The 17,202-nt window shown below is 34.6% G+C and overlaps 1 protein-coding gene across 6 annotated transcripts in view; it reads right to left on the bottom strand.

Annotated features, from left to right (window-relative positions):
* CNTN1 (contactin 1) overlaps positions 1-17,202 on the bottom strand; it is a 287,326-nt gene that overhangs the window by 130,774 nt on the left and 139,350 nt on the right. For all 6 annotated transcript variants that reach the window (XM_010974876.3, XM_010974883.3, XM_031462744.2 and 3 more), the window contains 2 exons: positions 4,366-4,505; positions 2,919-2,951 (listed from right to left, as the gene is read on the bottom strand). In XM_010974876.3, coding sequence (XP_010973178.1) covers positions 2,919-2,951; positions 4,366-4,426 — 94 coding nt within the window. In that variant the 5' untranslated portion in view covers positions 4,427-4,505. The remainder of the gene's footprint in view (positions 1-2,918; positions 2,952-4,365; positions 4,506-17,202) is intronic.

Raw genomic sequence — 17,202 nt, 5'->3', positions numbered from 1 at the left:
TTCAACAAAAGGTTCGGCAAAGAATCCATTAATACAAGCATTACACTCTCCACCAACAAAAAATTAAACTATCTATTGCTTTTTTGGGGGGCCATGGAAATAGATGACAAAATATTGAGCTCTGGAAGTATTATGGGGCTTAAGACACAAGAAATAAGAAACAAATGGGTAATGTGTTAAGAAATAAGATTAGTTTTAAACACATGTCCTTTTCTTTACTGGATAGATTCCTCAAAAAGGAGCACACAATTATAGACGACTTCTCAAGCCAATTGAAGACAGCTCTTTAAATCACTCTAGATCTGTTCGTAATGCAAATGTGTTTATTTTCTACCATATAGTAGGAATTTATTGCAGAAGTAAGTTCATTTCTTAAATTTTCTGTTAATCAAGAAGCTAAAACAGAAAAAATCATATATGAATATTTGCTGTCAAACTCACAAATGGCAAAAGCTGCTGTTTTTGTCAGTAGCATCTCAGTTTCACAATTAATGTTAGTTGTATGACCTTAGATGTGATTCCTTCACCTCTCACTACGTAGAGATGGTCCCCTGTCAATTTGCTATTCTATTTTACCTCTGGAAATTGAGAGTATCATCACAATTTGTGTTTGAGAGTTATTTTGTTGATTTTATAATTTTTAAAACAAATTCTATTTCCCATTCTGTAATATGGCACCTCAATCTGTTAGTTTTCAAACATAATTTTATATAAGTATGTTATAGGAAGTGTCTCAGGGAAAGATCTATAAGAAAAAAGCAAAGAGAACAAAATTTTAACAGAATCTAATATTAGAATTTTTACATTTACCATGTTATAGTGATTATAGGATGGGGAGTGTTATAACCTCTCTTAAAATACAATAAAGTCTGTAAATGAGACAACATTTAAATTGGCTCAAAGCATACTTCTTCCAAAGAGTACAAGCTCTTGTCTTCATGGTCAGTCATTCCCCAGTGATAAGAGAACAAGGGCATTTAGGGCTTGGGCTTTGAATGTTCTGGTGCCCCAGTCCTTCAGGCTCATGGGCGATAGGTAAATTGCAGTAATTTACCATAACCTAAATGTAAGGAGTTGTTCTCTAGAAAATGCACAAGATGCAATTATTAGAAGGAAGACAAAACCAGGTTAGCAGAATGGTTAAGTTGACCAAATTTTCCTTTGCTTGGCTTTCCCTGCCCCCAAAAAGCCTATCACGTTTCTTGTTAGCGCCACTTCCTTGACCTTTGGTCCAACCATGAAGCCTCGAGACACTGTGCTTTGCATACCAGCCAGGCATCTTCCCACAGCTACCTCATGTTTGCCTATGTGCGCTGCCACAAGCCAAGGAATGGCGGGGGTATCAGAAGCTGAAATAGGCAAGGAAGGAGCTTTCCCCTACACGTGTCAGAGGAAGCATGGCCCTGATGTCACCTTGGATTTGGACATCTAGCCTCCAGAACTACGAGACAATAAATTCTGTTGTTCTAAGCCACCCAGTTTGTGGTACTTTATTACAGCTGTAGCAGTCCTAGGAAACTAATGCATGGATTACACTTATTGTGTAAGTCGTATAAATACCTGTTACTTAAAGTTAATACTGAACTGTTGAACTCTGATGAACTAGGCTTTCTCAAACTTGTTTGACAATGAAGTCCTTTTTAACGTACTTCCTACTAACATCCAGCAGAGCAAATGTTCTTTGAAACAGGGACCTAACGCAGCCCATTTTTCCCCACCTCCATACTTTCACTTGGGCCACTTCCTCTAAGAATTAGCTCCATTTCTATCATTTAAAGTAATTCAAGTTTCTCTTATCTACTGCCTCCATCATTAGGTATTTATTAATTCCTCAAGTAATTCTTTTAAAGTGCTTAATATATTTCTCTTATGAATTTGTTGCCTATTTACCTTTATTGTTCCCTATTCTGTGGTAAGTTTCTTGAAGTCAAGAAACATGTCTCACAGATCTTTATATAGCCTATATGTGGTGATTCCTAACTCACAAAAAGGGACCAGAAATAGCTTCGGTGGGCTTCAGGCTAAGACTTTCCTTTCTCTTAATCCCCACGGCCACCTACAGGTGGAAATTCTGACCCACGCTGGTGTGGATATCTTGCCTTGGCATGCAGGTTGTAGTACTGGTTGCTCAGGGGTCCTTCCTAGTTGTTCATTCCGCTACCACTATGCAGTGGCTTTTATCAGTTACCAGATTTACAATGTTTCATGAGCATCTATTATATAGGTCACTATGCTGGAAGCTATGGCCCCAGGATTTTTTCGTTCTCACAACAATCCTGTGATTTTTACATACTGGAAACTTGAGTCTCATAGAAGTTGAATAATTTGGACAAAATCATATAACTAGTGAGTACCACGTTGAATATGCAAATCCAGGCTGGTCTTACTCTAGACTCTTATATTTTCCAGTCTATTATATTGCTTCTATTTCAAAACTACTCAGTGGTCAAAGTAGAATCTAAACAAGCATGATTACTAATTAAATTCAATAAATAATAAACAATACACTTTGCCATATCTTTGGACTTCTCATTTAACTGAATCTTAAGGCTCCAAGTTCATTAACTTTAATTCTCCTGCAGCAAAGAAGAAGGCTTTCAAAATAAGCTAGATTTTAACAATATTTAAGAATTTGCTTCAAAATTTAGTAGCATAGGATGGTTACAAAGCACGAAGGAAAAAATACAAGCTACATGAATATTTTCCATCTGCTATAATCCTCTAGTAGGACATTTGCTTGTGGTATATCCATTCATTCATCTTGGCAATCAAACACATTGCCTGAAGACCCCGTATAGAGCATCTTACAAAATTTCCAAGAGTGCTAACATTAACTACTTGCTTTAAGTTTAAAGCAGGGATGAAATATGATTTATTTGAGAAAAGTTATTTAAAAACGTACCCTGTCATCAACTTACCTCCATGACCATACCTTCTGTGCCATGTAAATTCTAAAAAAATTTAAAAAAATAAAATTTAATCACAAAGCAGTTCTTCAAGTTGTAGATTCAAACATTACTCAAATAGCTGAGATATTAATTAATGAAATGAGATTATTGGCTCTTTGCTATTAAGGTTGAAGTATCACCATACCTTTGCAAATATTTATTTTCTTATCTTTGTATTTTTAGAGTTGTAGCACTTAAAATTTATGGTCAAGAGAATTAGTATGGATTTTCAGTATTAATAAAATTATTTTTGTTTCATTTTATTCATAAAAGTAAGACAGCCATAATAACCTTACCACAAAAATTTTCTTTATTACACTTGCATAGCATGTATGCATATATATGCATATAATTATATACGTGTGTCTGTTATGTGTGTATAATTACTGTGGTTGTATCAGTATCATTAATATTCTTAAGTATTGATAAAATTATTGTACCTTTTGATTCTGAAGTTATCATAAGAAAATTACTCCCCCAAATAAAATAGCATTTTTATGTCCTTAATAATAAATAAGAAACACAATAGGACACCTATCTCAAGTTCATCATTAAAGCGATCAGTAGGGATTGATAAATGAAAATGAACTCCATCTATGTCTTGAACTTAATAGCAACTCAACAAGTACTGAGTTAATGTAATTGAGGTGAAAGTATGAGAAAAACTGATTGTTGGAAAATATGCTGCTTCAGATAAAAATACAACATATCTCTCCTTGTAGAAAATATTTCTGAATCTTTCACACTTGTTTTTGAAAGATAGAAATATAGTATTTGTCCTAAAACTATGGCATTCTTAAAACTGCTTTGTTATTCTTAATGTCCCTAGACACACTGCAGACTGTTTTTGAATTATTTTTCATAAGATTGACCAGCCAATAATAAAATTAAATTATAAGAACTTACAAATGTATTAATAACAAAGGTAACAAAAGCTTAAAACCCATTTTTTCTAGTTATTTTACTATATTTTACTTTTATGTATGCTAATGAGGTTATGTAAGTCTATTATATCTATACAGTGAACATACTATATAATGGTGAGATGCTGCATATTTTTTCCAACATCACATTAAATGATTTCAAGTTAAAATTGACAATAGTGGGAAGATTCACTCTCCAGGACTTGTCAAATGCTACACAGCAGAGATTTTTTTTCCCCTCCCAGAGATCCAGATTTTAAAAATTTATCAACACATCACTATGTAAGACTGATTGACTAAATCTTATGAAGTTTTAATTGAAAGTTAAAAAAAAAAAAGAAGGTCAACCTTAATATATATATAGGAATTTACTTGTCTGATCCAGGTATCAAAAGAAAATGTCTATTCTAACTTCATACATCAGATTCAGTGAAGTGAACAGCATATTGATTATACTGACAATTTATGCAGATTGTGCAAAGGCTATTTCTTACCTGACAGACAAGTTGTAAACGATATTATCACAAGGTGACTGATCAGCAACCACATTTTCATCTTGTGTCCAGTAGAGGTTGGGTTTGATTTTCAAAAAAAAAAAGCTTTAGCTTTATGGCAGTTGGATAATATTACACACCTGCATAAAGAGAAGAGAAAGAAAAAGAAAAGGAAGGGGAAATGTTCATCATTTGAAATCAACGTTACCAATTCTTTTGGGAGTTTGAGATTTACAAATGTTAACCATTATATATAAAAATAGATAAAAAACAAATTTCTTCTGTATAGCACAGGAATCTATTTTCAGTATCTTGTAATAACCTTTAATGAAAAAGAATATGAAAATGAATATATGTATATATATATGCATGACTGGGACGTTGTGCTGTACACCAGAAATTGACACATTGTAACTGACTGTACTTCAGTAAAAAAAAATTACTGATTCTTTTTTATTTTATGTTTCTTCTTTGTAGAATGCATTTTAGTTTATTTAAATATATTTGTAAACACCGTGCTATAATAAAAAGAGTCGATCTGGTATCAGGGCTTTAGCTACCTCTCGGTATTGACACCATATGAAACATGAGCCAGTCACTCAGTTGGTATGTTTCAGTTTTTAATTTTCCAACAATTGAATATAATATCATTTTTACAAACAGCACAGTTGTGAACATTTCAATGCCAATCATTTAAACTGAAGATTAAATTTACTTGAAGGGCTAGTAGAAAGATTTAACTAGAGATATGTTTGTGTAAGAGCTTTGTAAACGCATAAACACTATACAAGAGTTATATGTTGGCATTACGTGTTGGTGGCTTGAGAAAAATTTTTGCCAGAAAAGTTAATTTTTAATGTTAAAATATATTGATTACTAATATATTCATTTCCTTTCCCCTCCTTCACTTTTTTCTTTTATTCATTCAACAACATTAAATAATTACACTTCATATGGCAGCAAGGGAGAATCTAGGATTTGTGTGGCCAAATCTTTACAATTTGGAGAGCCACCTCTAACGACAAGAAGATAAAATTACTGATATAAACCATGCAGCAGTCTAAATAAAATATCTTGCTTTTATAAATTTTGCAAAATCTTCTGACCACATGACCACATCGGTGAGGTTTGAGGCCTTGAAACAGCCGCCTGTAAGTGAAGGGCCCCATGACTTAGCTTCATCATCTTTGTGGTAAGTCCCTCCATGACCAAGCATACAGATGAAGGAATCAAAAAGAAAGACATGGTCCACTTGCCCTTGTGAATTTCACAGGTCAATAAGAACACTGACATTTACACAAGTCAGTGCGATGAGATAGCTGTTTGGATCTATAGGCTATGAAACTTGGAAACATGTTCATCATTTTAATTGAAAGCATTGTCAAATACATCGCAGTGAGAATGGGCTGCATAAGACTGTGAATGTGACCTGATTACTGTCAAAGTGTTCAGTAAACATGAGCAATTATTCTGCTCGGCCTTAGGCCCATCGGGCCATAAGGCACAACAACATGGCACTTGTTTATTATTGTGTCTCTAATGCGTGGCACATAGAAGTCATTCGATATATATTTATTGAATAAATGAAGAAATGAACGGACCATTCCAGAACTTGCCACAAACAAACTGAAATTTAAGTTTAGTTCCTTTAAAATAAGACTAGGATGCTGACAACAGGTCATCAAGGAATATCTCCTACTGGGCTTTTGGTCTTTGTTAGGGATTATTGCTGCTTATAAATATTATCCTAGAAGAGGATATTCTAAGTAGCAATATTTTAAGGCATTTTTAATAGACGCTTTATTGTGTGTTGTTGGAAGTCTCTGTCTTCCAATTTGAATATGTACACTCTACTCAGAAGAAAAAGTTTTTCATTATTTTGAGCCTCTCTGGGTCATAACACAGTACCTTTCCCTTCGCTCAAAAATATTGCCTATTTCAATAGGATGGTGAGTCATCATCCTGGAAGCATGTATTTTATTGTATTTAATGGGTTCCTTGCTGTTTGAGTATAAAAGCATCTCTCACATCTTGTTCACATGTTTGTTTTCTGCTGCTGATTTGTTCTCTGGTGTCACCAGTTATCCCATCATTTGTGGCTCCCTGACCCCCTCCCCTTGGCGGTGCAGTACAGAAGAGTGGCAGCAAGGCTGAGCCCAGGCTTCCTGATGCAGAAGAATTGCTCCTGTTACTTCTCCCCTGAGGATCTACCACTCAGTAATCCACAGCCAGCTTCCAGCTCCCAGCCCCCATGGGCCTGAAAGTGTTGCAGCAAATGAAGAGGCAGAGGAAGAAAAGAACTCTGACAAAGATGTGCCAGTTAAACAAGTAGACATGCTTCATCCCGATAACCAAAAGAACAGAATGACCAGACCCGGGAACCCAAGGATGCATTCCTGTCCCCACTCCGTGCTGTGCTGGCCACCTCCCTGGTTTCTCCCACATTCACCCTTGGTCTTACACCAGATACTGGAGATGCTTCATCCCACAGCCCATCACAGCTCTATAAGGTGTCTAGTGACTGGTGTTTCCCTAACATATATTTGCACTATATTAATTTCCAAAGAATTCAACTTCTTTTCTCTGGCATCTTCTGCTAAGTCTCTTACTCATGTATTAAGACAACAACAACCACCTAAATGTCCATCAACAGATGACTGGATAAAGAAAAGAAGTTGTGATATGTTTATGCAATGGAATACTACTCAGCCATAAAAAATAATAAAATGATGCCGTTTGCAGCAACATGGATGGATCTGGAGATTGTCATTCTAAGTGAACTAACCCAGAAAGAGAAAGAAAAATACCATATGATATCAGTCATATGTGGAATGTTTAAAAAAAAAAGAAAAAAGAAAAAAGAGGACACTAATGAACTCATCTACAAAACAGAAACAGTCTTGCAGACATAGTAAACAGTCTTATGGTTACCAGGGGGAAAGAGGGTGGGAAGGGATAAATTGGGTGTTTGAGATTTGCAAACAATAACCACTATATATAAAAATAGATTGAAAAATCAAATTTCTTCTGTATAGCACAGGGAAGTACATTCAATATCTTGTAATAACTTTTAATGTAAAAGAATATGAAAATGAATATAGGTATATTTATATGTATATGTGTATATATATATATATACACACATGACTGGAAAATTATGCTGTACACCAGAAATTGACTGACTATAGATCAATAAAAATCATTTTAAAAATATAAAGAAATGTACGAAGACATTCCCTCTTCTCTTCCTTCATTCTCCTTCTTTCTTTTCACACTTGTCTTGCTCTAACTTCTGTCTCTTTACTTTAGACCATGTTATGGCTCTCCTTTGAGAAATTTGGTCCATAACTCTATATGCATTTTTCTGCTGTAGACAAATCATCTAACACTTCTCCTGTTTAGTTCTATCATGGGTTAGCTCATATAAATTATTCAAAAAAGCTTCAACAATACATTAGCAAACATTTAACAACTAACAATTATTCACAGAATATTTAGTACTGCTATATAATCCAAGACTGTTTGATCAAGACCAACAAATCTAATATTTCATTGAACCGATGCTTATGAAAGCATTTACACTGAGAGAGAACAAAATCTTAGAAATACCGATAAAACATAATATATATTAGTAGATGGTCATATCTCTATTTTATACAGAAAAAAAGATTTGAGGGGATGTCATGGATCTATCCTGATTATCCTCAACAAAGCTCATGAAAGGATATGTTAAAAAAAATTTTAACCTAAAATTTTACTTATAGTATACATCACTCTGCTCTGGTTCTGAAGAGCATTTGCTGTAAAGTTCTATTTCCAGAAAACGGAGGAAGCTTGTTGGTATTGGTGTTGGTGTTGGTGTTGAGCACACATTATCTTAGGGGAAGAGTCATCAACGTCTCTTAGTCTAGATTTTAAAATCAAAGGACATTTTATCCTTAGACACAATCCGAAATTCTGCCCCTGCTGTACAAGTCACTTCACCTTCCTGAAGTGTCAATCACCTAGTCTGCAGAATGGAAATCCAAGTTCATTTTTCAGAAGATTATTTTGAGGACTAAATCATGTATGGTTATGGATACATGTGTGTGTGCAAGTAAATGCCCTTTGATATATGTACACAATAGAAGTGAAAACATTAAAGTGAAATTAACTGAAAATTTTCAGAAATAAAATTAGTTTGGAATTTTAAAAATGTGAATCCTTTAGAAAAGGGATACAATATATTAAAAAAAAACTAATCCTTTAGAAAGGGGATTCTATATATACTATACATTAAGCACTTTTGGATCAACTTCATACTGCTCTATTTAATTTTCAGATTATTAAAAATAGTTTAAACATAGGAGGCACAACTCCCTCTAGTTACATCATTGCATACTTTAGATGTTCTTTTCCAGCCTCACACTGACTTCTTTAAACTCAATCATCAAATTATTATTGTTTCAGTTTAACAATTTTTCTGCAAAATAATTAGCAGTGTTTTAGCAGCTGACTGCTATGATTAAATATATTTAGTAAAAATTTCTGAAGAACATGCTGTTCTAAGCCAAGGAATAACAGTACACACCCAAGGAAAACATTCCAGTTTCTGAAAATGGTTATAAACAGTATCCTTTTCTAGAACAGAGTCATAACGCTGCTCAACTAACAGGTAGAATGTGATGGTCCTCAGACTGCAACCACCTTAGCTGCTGAAACAGCCTGTCATTTGGTTGTGTGTGAAGTATATATAAAAAGAGGAGCGATATAATGCATTTCAATAAATATAACATCATTAGATGTTATATAGTGACTTCGAAACTGCTGAGGGAAAAATAATCTGAAGGCTTTTTGAAGATACAGGTACTAACTGAGTGCTGATTACACATCCTGCATTTTACAGAACAACTGGCTGCTCATATTTTTAGGTAATTGGATTTATGATTAAATTAATTACTTGTTTATTTTGAAAGAGATGTAATGCATGCAGAGGAACTTAAAACTAATGGAACCCTGTCTATTTTTAGGTTTTTTAAAAAACTTCATAGTGGCTTTCCATATTGTTTTCCCTAGTGGCTGCGTCAATTTACATTCCCACCAATAGTGGAGAAGCGTTCCTTTTTCTCCACATCCTTGCCAACATTTGTTATTTGTGTTCTTTTTGATGATTGCCATTCTGACAGGTGTAAGATGATATCTTATTGTGATTTTGATTTGCACTTCCCTGATTATTAGTGATGTTGAGCAACTTTTCATGTTCTTGTTGGCCATCTGCATTTCCTCTTTCGGAAAAATTTCAGTTCTTCTGCCCATATTTTAAATGGGTTGTTTGTTTGTTTGCTTTTTAGTTGAAGTACAGTTGATTTTTTTAAAAGGTTAAAATTAAAAAAAAAAAAACACCTCTATTGTTCGTTATCACTGACATGCTCCATCCTGTTTGCCTATAGAACCACCAAGCTCCAAGTCCAAGATGGATTCACAGTTTCCAAGGCATTAGCCTGATGTGACCCACCTTGTCGCCAACAGTACCCATCATGCACCGACACCATGACACTTCTGATCCCGACTAAATAAGGACAAAAATCTCTCCTTCCTTCAGGAAGGTGGAGTTGGGATGTGTGAAAGAAAAATACTGCAAACCGTATCAGTCAACAAAGAATGCTGAAGCCATCAAGTCATCAGCAGCTGCCGCCACCCCCCAGTGAAGACAAGCCTGCAGCCCAGCCTCCGCAGCCACTCACAATGGTGCACCCTGAGGGGACTCAGAATAAGAAAGGTCAGGATACTGGCCCTACATAGCTAGGTGCTTGTCAAAGGAATGAATTCAATGAACCCAAATGTTTGCTTCCTCCCATACATAGAAAAGCGCTAAATTCTTTAACTTGAGATGCCTGGTTTTCTTTAGATAACAAGTAATCTTTTGTTGTTCCAACTCCCTGGCCTTTGTAGTAAAGCTCCTATATATCCTGGCTCCTCCCCTACCTCTTCGGAGCAGTCCCTCAGGCTGTCATCCTGGCTTGAGCCCTCCCACCAAATAAAATGTAACTCTCAGCTTTTAGGCTGCCCCTTTATTTCAGTCGACAGATGAAAATTAGGGAATACAACCCCAAACCCTTCCCTCCCAGTGAATATTCTGCCCATTAATTTTTACACTCCATGTAACCAACTTGCCAAAGAAACTCAGGGCAGCCACTCACCTGCGCCTGCCCGCTCTCCCCTTGAGAGTGTACTATCCATCCCTTAATAAATCCTCATTTTACGTTCTTAAAAAAAAGAAAAAATAGAAATAGTAATAATAAGCAAATCAGGTAATATAATTTCTTGATTATCTGCAACTCCAAAAATTATTAATTCAGTCAATGAATAAGGGAGGAGCTGCTTTATCGAGCAAGACTCAAAACTCAGACATAAGTGTGTGGAATGCCACTCAACCTCTTTTCCATCAGTGTATTAATAAAAATCAATGAAGGAGAGAGAGATGTCATTGTCAGAGGATGCTAGGCTGACCTCCCCCACAAACACATCAAAAATACATCTGCATGTGGAGCAACTCTTGGCAAGAACAACCTGGAGACTAGCAGAAAGGCACTTTTACAACAAAGACTTTAAAGAAAGATACATATAAAAGGCACAGACCTCCAGGAAGGCATAGACCTTTGACATTCTGTTTTAAATAACAAAGAAGAGTCATTGACTCTTATTGTATCAGTACTTAAACCGATGACTGATTCCTACCTGGATAATTTAGGGACTTTTTTCTAGAAACAGCATAAGAGAATCATTTTTTTTTTAATGCACTCCAATTCAATTAAAACAATTCAGTATTTTTGAAACACATATAAGAGGATGTCATTGAACGTTTGTGCAATTTAATCACTTTTTTTTATTGTGTGTTGTTTAAAGACCAAGAAATTTCTTTCATTTTCTTTGTCAAATTTAAATAAAATAATCATATAAAGGTTACTGGATGGTAATTTATAATTAATCATTCATTTATTCCATACGTATTTATGAAGTATCTACCAAATTGAGACATTTTGCAGCAGCAGCCTATGTATTGGTAAATCAAAGGCATAGATTCAGGGAGGAAATTTCTGGGTTATAAATGCCTCAATAGAAGATTATCTTATTCCTTTTTCTATTCCTGACATGATGTCTTATCCATTGAAGATACTCAGTTTAATATCTGTTAAATAGATTTATTGAGCTATTACTAAAAGCAAATCACTGGTCTATGTCTGACTCACAGATCTAAGCAAGCAGGAGGAAGCAGCAATAGTAAAAGCATAAAGGAGGAAAGTAAATGTCAAATTCAGAGAACTCTGAGGAATTTACTATGGCCAGAGCCTACACTCACAGGATCATTTAAGAAAGATAAGTGGAGAGAAAAGTACTGTCAAATTATGCGGCCCTCAATGTCATGTGTTGAACTTTTGGTTTCTTCCACAGTAAGTTTCCACTGCTGAATTGTTCTGCAAGAAGATTATCATGGTAATATTTAATACTAACTGCTTTGGCTGAAGACCACTCTGATCTGCAGGCTCCTTTTCAGTGTGCCCATGATCAGAACAGACACTGGTGAAATTCCCTAACTCTTGCATCCTGATGCCCTCACAGCATCAAGTTCTCAGGTTTATAGTGACAATATGGTCTTGAATTATACAGAGGGGTTTACCTCTTTTTATTCAAATTTGTATCAAAGATTAATTAAATTGCCGGGAAGGCAAGAATGGATGTCCCTTCATTTATATGAAATTACAGAACAAAGTTGTGGACTTTTTTAAAAACTGAAATCTGAAGAAAAGGGATCTATAGCTTCTGAAAATAATTTTATTCTCTCTAATATAACTAATCATTTCTATGTATCAAACCCAAGTCTTATCAATCAGCAAATACTGATTGGGTACCTCCTATGTGAAAGGCCCTATACGAGATCCAGATGGAAACAGAAGCAGAGGCAAATTTCCAAACTTCAGAAGCTTTGAGTCTAGTTAGGCACAAGGATCAGGGCAATCTCTACGGCTCTCCCTTCAATCCCTGCTACCAAGAAGAATCTTTGCCTATGCATTTATTATTCTAGTGAATATGTATCCAAATGTCTGAAACCTAGTGAATAATATAAAATTCAATTTGATCTTTACAAAATGTAACTTACTTACACTCTCTGCCTCAAAACTTATCAGTGACATGCTATCACTTCATAATTCATTCCACAAATATCTATTGAGTATCTATTGTATGCGCTACGTATTTACTATGTTATAGAAATAAAAAATCAATTATAAGTTCTTAGCTTAGTTGTTAAGATACCCACATTCCATCACTTTTCATTCTGTAAGCCAGGCTCTGTTCTAGAAGCTTAAGTATTAACTCAAGTCATCGTCACATGAGCTAATAATATAGTTACCACTATTAACCTCAGTTTTGGATGAGAAAACAAAAATTTTTCCTCTATTTCAAGACAGATCAAGATGATTTTTATAAGAAAAGCTGTCCTCTGACAAGATCTTCCTATGAGGTCCTCTTCCTGGTCTAAAATCTTGGAGCAGTTGTTTGACTCACTCACTGATACCTTATTGCTATGTTCTTGCATGTCTTCCAAATGCAAGGCCACTTCCAACCGAATAGAAGAAAATTTGATTAGAAAACATTTAAATACAATTTAAGAGGTTGAAAAAAAATTGTTCTGGAGAAGTGATTTCTTTGCCAAAATCTAATATTTCTGATAGGATTTGGTAACTTATGAGGACATTAAGCAGAGTAAAATATCTATCATACTATTCTAGGAAATCTGTTCATATAGTATTTTAGATTTTTGCATTATCAAAAGACAATGAGATTGAGAGACTGGAGTCTCGATAAAGTCTGACTCATTCATATAGCTAGTTCATTTGGGGCAAATAATTCCAGCATTTGTCAAATAGGAATACTAACAATAATGTAATTGTGAGAATTACTTGAAAAATGTACACAAGGCACCCAGCCCATTTTTCATCAATCCTAAATAGACTAGAAGTTAGGGAAAGGAACGTACCTTATACATATATTCATACTCTTATTGGGGTTTAAATACTTTACACAGAGAGTGTGATTAATGAACATATATGCATTCACTTCTGTGTGTGTGTGTGTGTGTGTGTGTGCGTGTGCGTGTGTGTGTTTAGTGCCACAGATGGTTTAGATGTCACAGAAGAAAACTGATAACTAAAAGAAGCAGCACTAATGTGTTTTTTAATATTGGAAATATGATCGTGGTCCTCCTCCTTCAATGACTGCCCATGAAATTTAAAAAAAAAATTTATCAAAATAGGCCACAAGGTTCTGCCTGATCAAGTTTCTGCTAGCCCATCATGTACTTTTTATCTAGTTCTTTTTCACTTCTCAGGTTGCAACTTAAATGTACTTTCCATAGAGGGGCTGTCTCTGGATTCTCAACTGCAGTCAGGTTTTTCTGTTGTAACTTCACAGCGCCCTGCAACTTTCCTTCACAGCGAGTACTATAAACAGTTATTCATGCCTGATCACCCCCACCCCTTCCCAACCAACTGGTCTATAAGCTTCAAAATAGAAAGCCCCAGAAGCTACCATAATGCAGAATTACACAGGAAATGTTTAAGAAACAGTTTTTTTAAATCTCTGAATATGTAAATTAACAAATGCCTTGAGGCATCACTCTATTGACCTAAGGAAGCGTAATTAGCTAATACACATGCAACCCCTGGAGACATAAATTGACGAGACTGAAAAGTGATGACATACCAATTGCCCTTTCCCTTCTCCAATAACATTCTAACTGTACCACCATGTTAAATTGTCTTAGTGATCGTGTTTTGTTTTAAACCAGCCATAACATCCACAGTTTTTGTCTTTTCCACTTCACAGTATGGTCTAAAATTCAGTTAATGAGGGGCAGTGATTCTAATTATAGGCCCAGCTACCAAACTTTTAATGACCCTCTCTTCTACATTAAATGGATAAATAGGCAGTAGATTTCCTAAGAAAGGGTTGGAGTCTTATCGAGAATAACCCCAGAAGGAATTTTTAAATGCTTTAAGTTTTTACAGCTCCAGTCAAAATACTCTAAAGAAATTTTAAGTGACTGGCCCCATGAAGTGAATGTCTACTGGCCCAAGTCTCACCCCTAGTGGCATGATTTGTGCATGAAATCATGTGGTGAACTGAGAGGCAGTCAGGGCAGTGAGGCTGGTTCTTTATCCACATGCATTCCCCTCCCATGAAGGTTTTCCCCAGTTGCTAAGTCAAGGAAGTTAATCTCTTCCCTCTGATGCATCCCTCACAGGATTCAACCTTGTCTGTGGCGGGCCCCTTAGCTTGTTAGCCTCTTAACTCTCTTTATTAAACCGATAAAGTGCTTCTGTGATTTCTCTGCCAAACTTGGAGGAAGTCCTGCTGCCGTCCCTATGAATCAGGCAATTTTACTTGAGAAAATACTTTCTATCTTTTCTCTGTTTCAGTAGTAGAAGTGTGAAAAAGAAAACACACACACATCTATTTGTTTGCATTTTACTTCATTAAATATGTTTCTTTAAAATCCTAGGGTCTAGAACCACAAGTTATGATTGCAAACCATACCCCAATTTATTCTTACATTTCTTAGAAATCTTAAGTCACCAATAAGTAATCATAGACCTGAATTATGTTTTCAATATTGTCTTTTAATACTCAAAATATTATTTTTTTACACTTAAACTAATGTCTCTGTAGAGTCCTTTTTAGGTCATTTTAGAGTCCTGTGCAGGTTATTTTACCGTATTTCTATAGGAAATTAGTAACTGATTTTTGAGAATGTGGATGATTTTTAATGTGTATACATATAGGGAAACCAACAGTACTATCACAGTTGCTTTCACCTATAAAAAGTGTGTAATAGAGAACAAGAACATCTAAATTATCACACAGTAAATTTAATCAGGATATAAATAAGGCTACAACTTACTGCTACACATTAGGATTAACGGTTCTTAACCTCTTATGGTCATAAGCTCTTTTGATTATCTCGTGGAATCTACGTAACATCGTCCCTAAATAATGTAAACTCACACACAACATTTGATAGCCTGATACCATGTTGAGACCACAGAATTAGATTTAAAATGCCATGAGGATAAGGACCATGGCTGGCTGTACTGTCCGTTGGTTTATCCCAAGTGCTTTCCACAGTATCTGAAACATGGAAAACGCTCATTGAACACTTGTTCAATGAATTTAACACTACTCTGGAAGCTTAGACAGGTACAGTTTAAAATGAAGTAAAAATCAGATTTCAATGATTATAAAAGAGAAGGCAAAACTATTATTTGCAAACAGCATGATTATATACCAGAGTAGCAAAGAAAATGGATTTAAATGAAATAGTAGAATTAAGAGAGTTCACCAAAGTGGTTAAGTAGAAGAGACATATAAACTAAACAATGGTTTTCTTGTGTACCAACAATAACTACTTAGAAATAAGAAAAATAAAGCCACTATTTACAATATTAACAAACACATAGTTAATTACCTAGTCATGCTCTTACTAGTATGAAAAATAAAAGGCTATAAATATCTATTGATAGATCCAAAAGAATCACTGAAAATTAGAGAAATAAGTCATTTACTCTAAGAAGACTCAGTATTATTGAATGTTTCCAAAATCGTGTACTTTCAATAAAAAACAAGCTATCTGAGCTTGACAGAATGTCTCAATTTCATTAGAGGATTAAAAAAATGGATGAAAGGATATTAAGAACATTTGGAAACAAATAATAACTAATGCCCCCTTCACAGTTACCACTAACCACTTTAAATATATTTAATCCTCATTTAATCTTCACAGTAAATCTTCAAGGTAAATGCTATAAATATCTCAATTTTACAGATAGAGGAATTAAAACACAAAGAAGTGAAGTAATTTACCTAAGGTCACACAGTTAATTAGTTTGGGCACTGAGATTCACACCTAGTCAGTCTAGCTCTGGAGTCCATGTGCTTAAATACTGTGCCAAATTATTTCCCAAGGCTAATAAAATGAGACAAAATTCAGCAGACAGAATATCATAACAAAGCTCCATTAGTAAAAGTGTGATGCTTTTCTAGTATAAACAGATTCAATAAGAGGCAGCATTTTCTGAGCATTTACTATGTATCAAGCACTTTAGATATGTCACTCACCCTTCACGATAACCCTGTGATATAGACTCTTTCTTTGTGTTCATTTTAGACATGACAAAAGTGAGACACAGATTAAGCAAATTGCCAAACATGGTGGTTTTAGTAAGTAGTGGAACTGAGATTTGAACCCAGGCTTACCTTTTATACTGCTTATATTCTCTATCTGTAAAAGTGCTAACAGATAAATATATAAAATATGATTTAATAAAAGACACTAAGGTAATCAGATAGCTAGATGAAAAAAATCAGCAAATGTTCTAATTTTGTTTTATACATCAACATAAACTCAGATGAATTAAATGTAGAAATATAAAAATCAAACCCACTTTAAACAACTAATAGAAAAAAATAAATATACCAGTCCCTGAATAGAAGAAAACACAAAGAAGAATTTTTAAATTGCATATATTAAAAGGTATGAACAAATTAAAAAGTCAAAATATAAACTGGGGAAAAGCTTCAAAAAAATTACAGTTATGAGGAGCTCACAGCAACAGATATAAAAAAATATTAAACTCACAATAGGTAAATGGATGAAGGGCATGTTTAGAAATGTATTTCAAATACTAAATATGAATGACTAATATATTAATCAAAATGCAGAGTCTTAAAAATTCTATGTATATTATATTTGATTAAATTTGCACAGCATTAAACACAATAGTACTCAAAATTGGTATAGGT

The sequence above is a fragment of the Camelus dromedarius genome, chromosome 11, assembly GCF_036321535.1.
Source record: "Camelus dromedarius isolate mCamDro1 chromosome 11, mCamDro1.pat, whole genome shotgun sequence".
Classification (NCBI taxonomy): Eukaryota; Metazoa; Chordata; class Mammalia; order Artiodactyla; family Camelidae; genus Camelus; species Camelus dromedarius.
The sequence above is the reverse complement of the archived record's forward strand: the minus strand, read 5'-3'. Positions and strand labels throughout refer to the sequence as shown.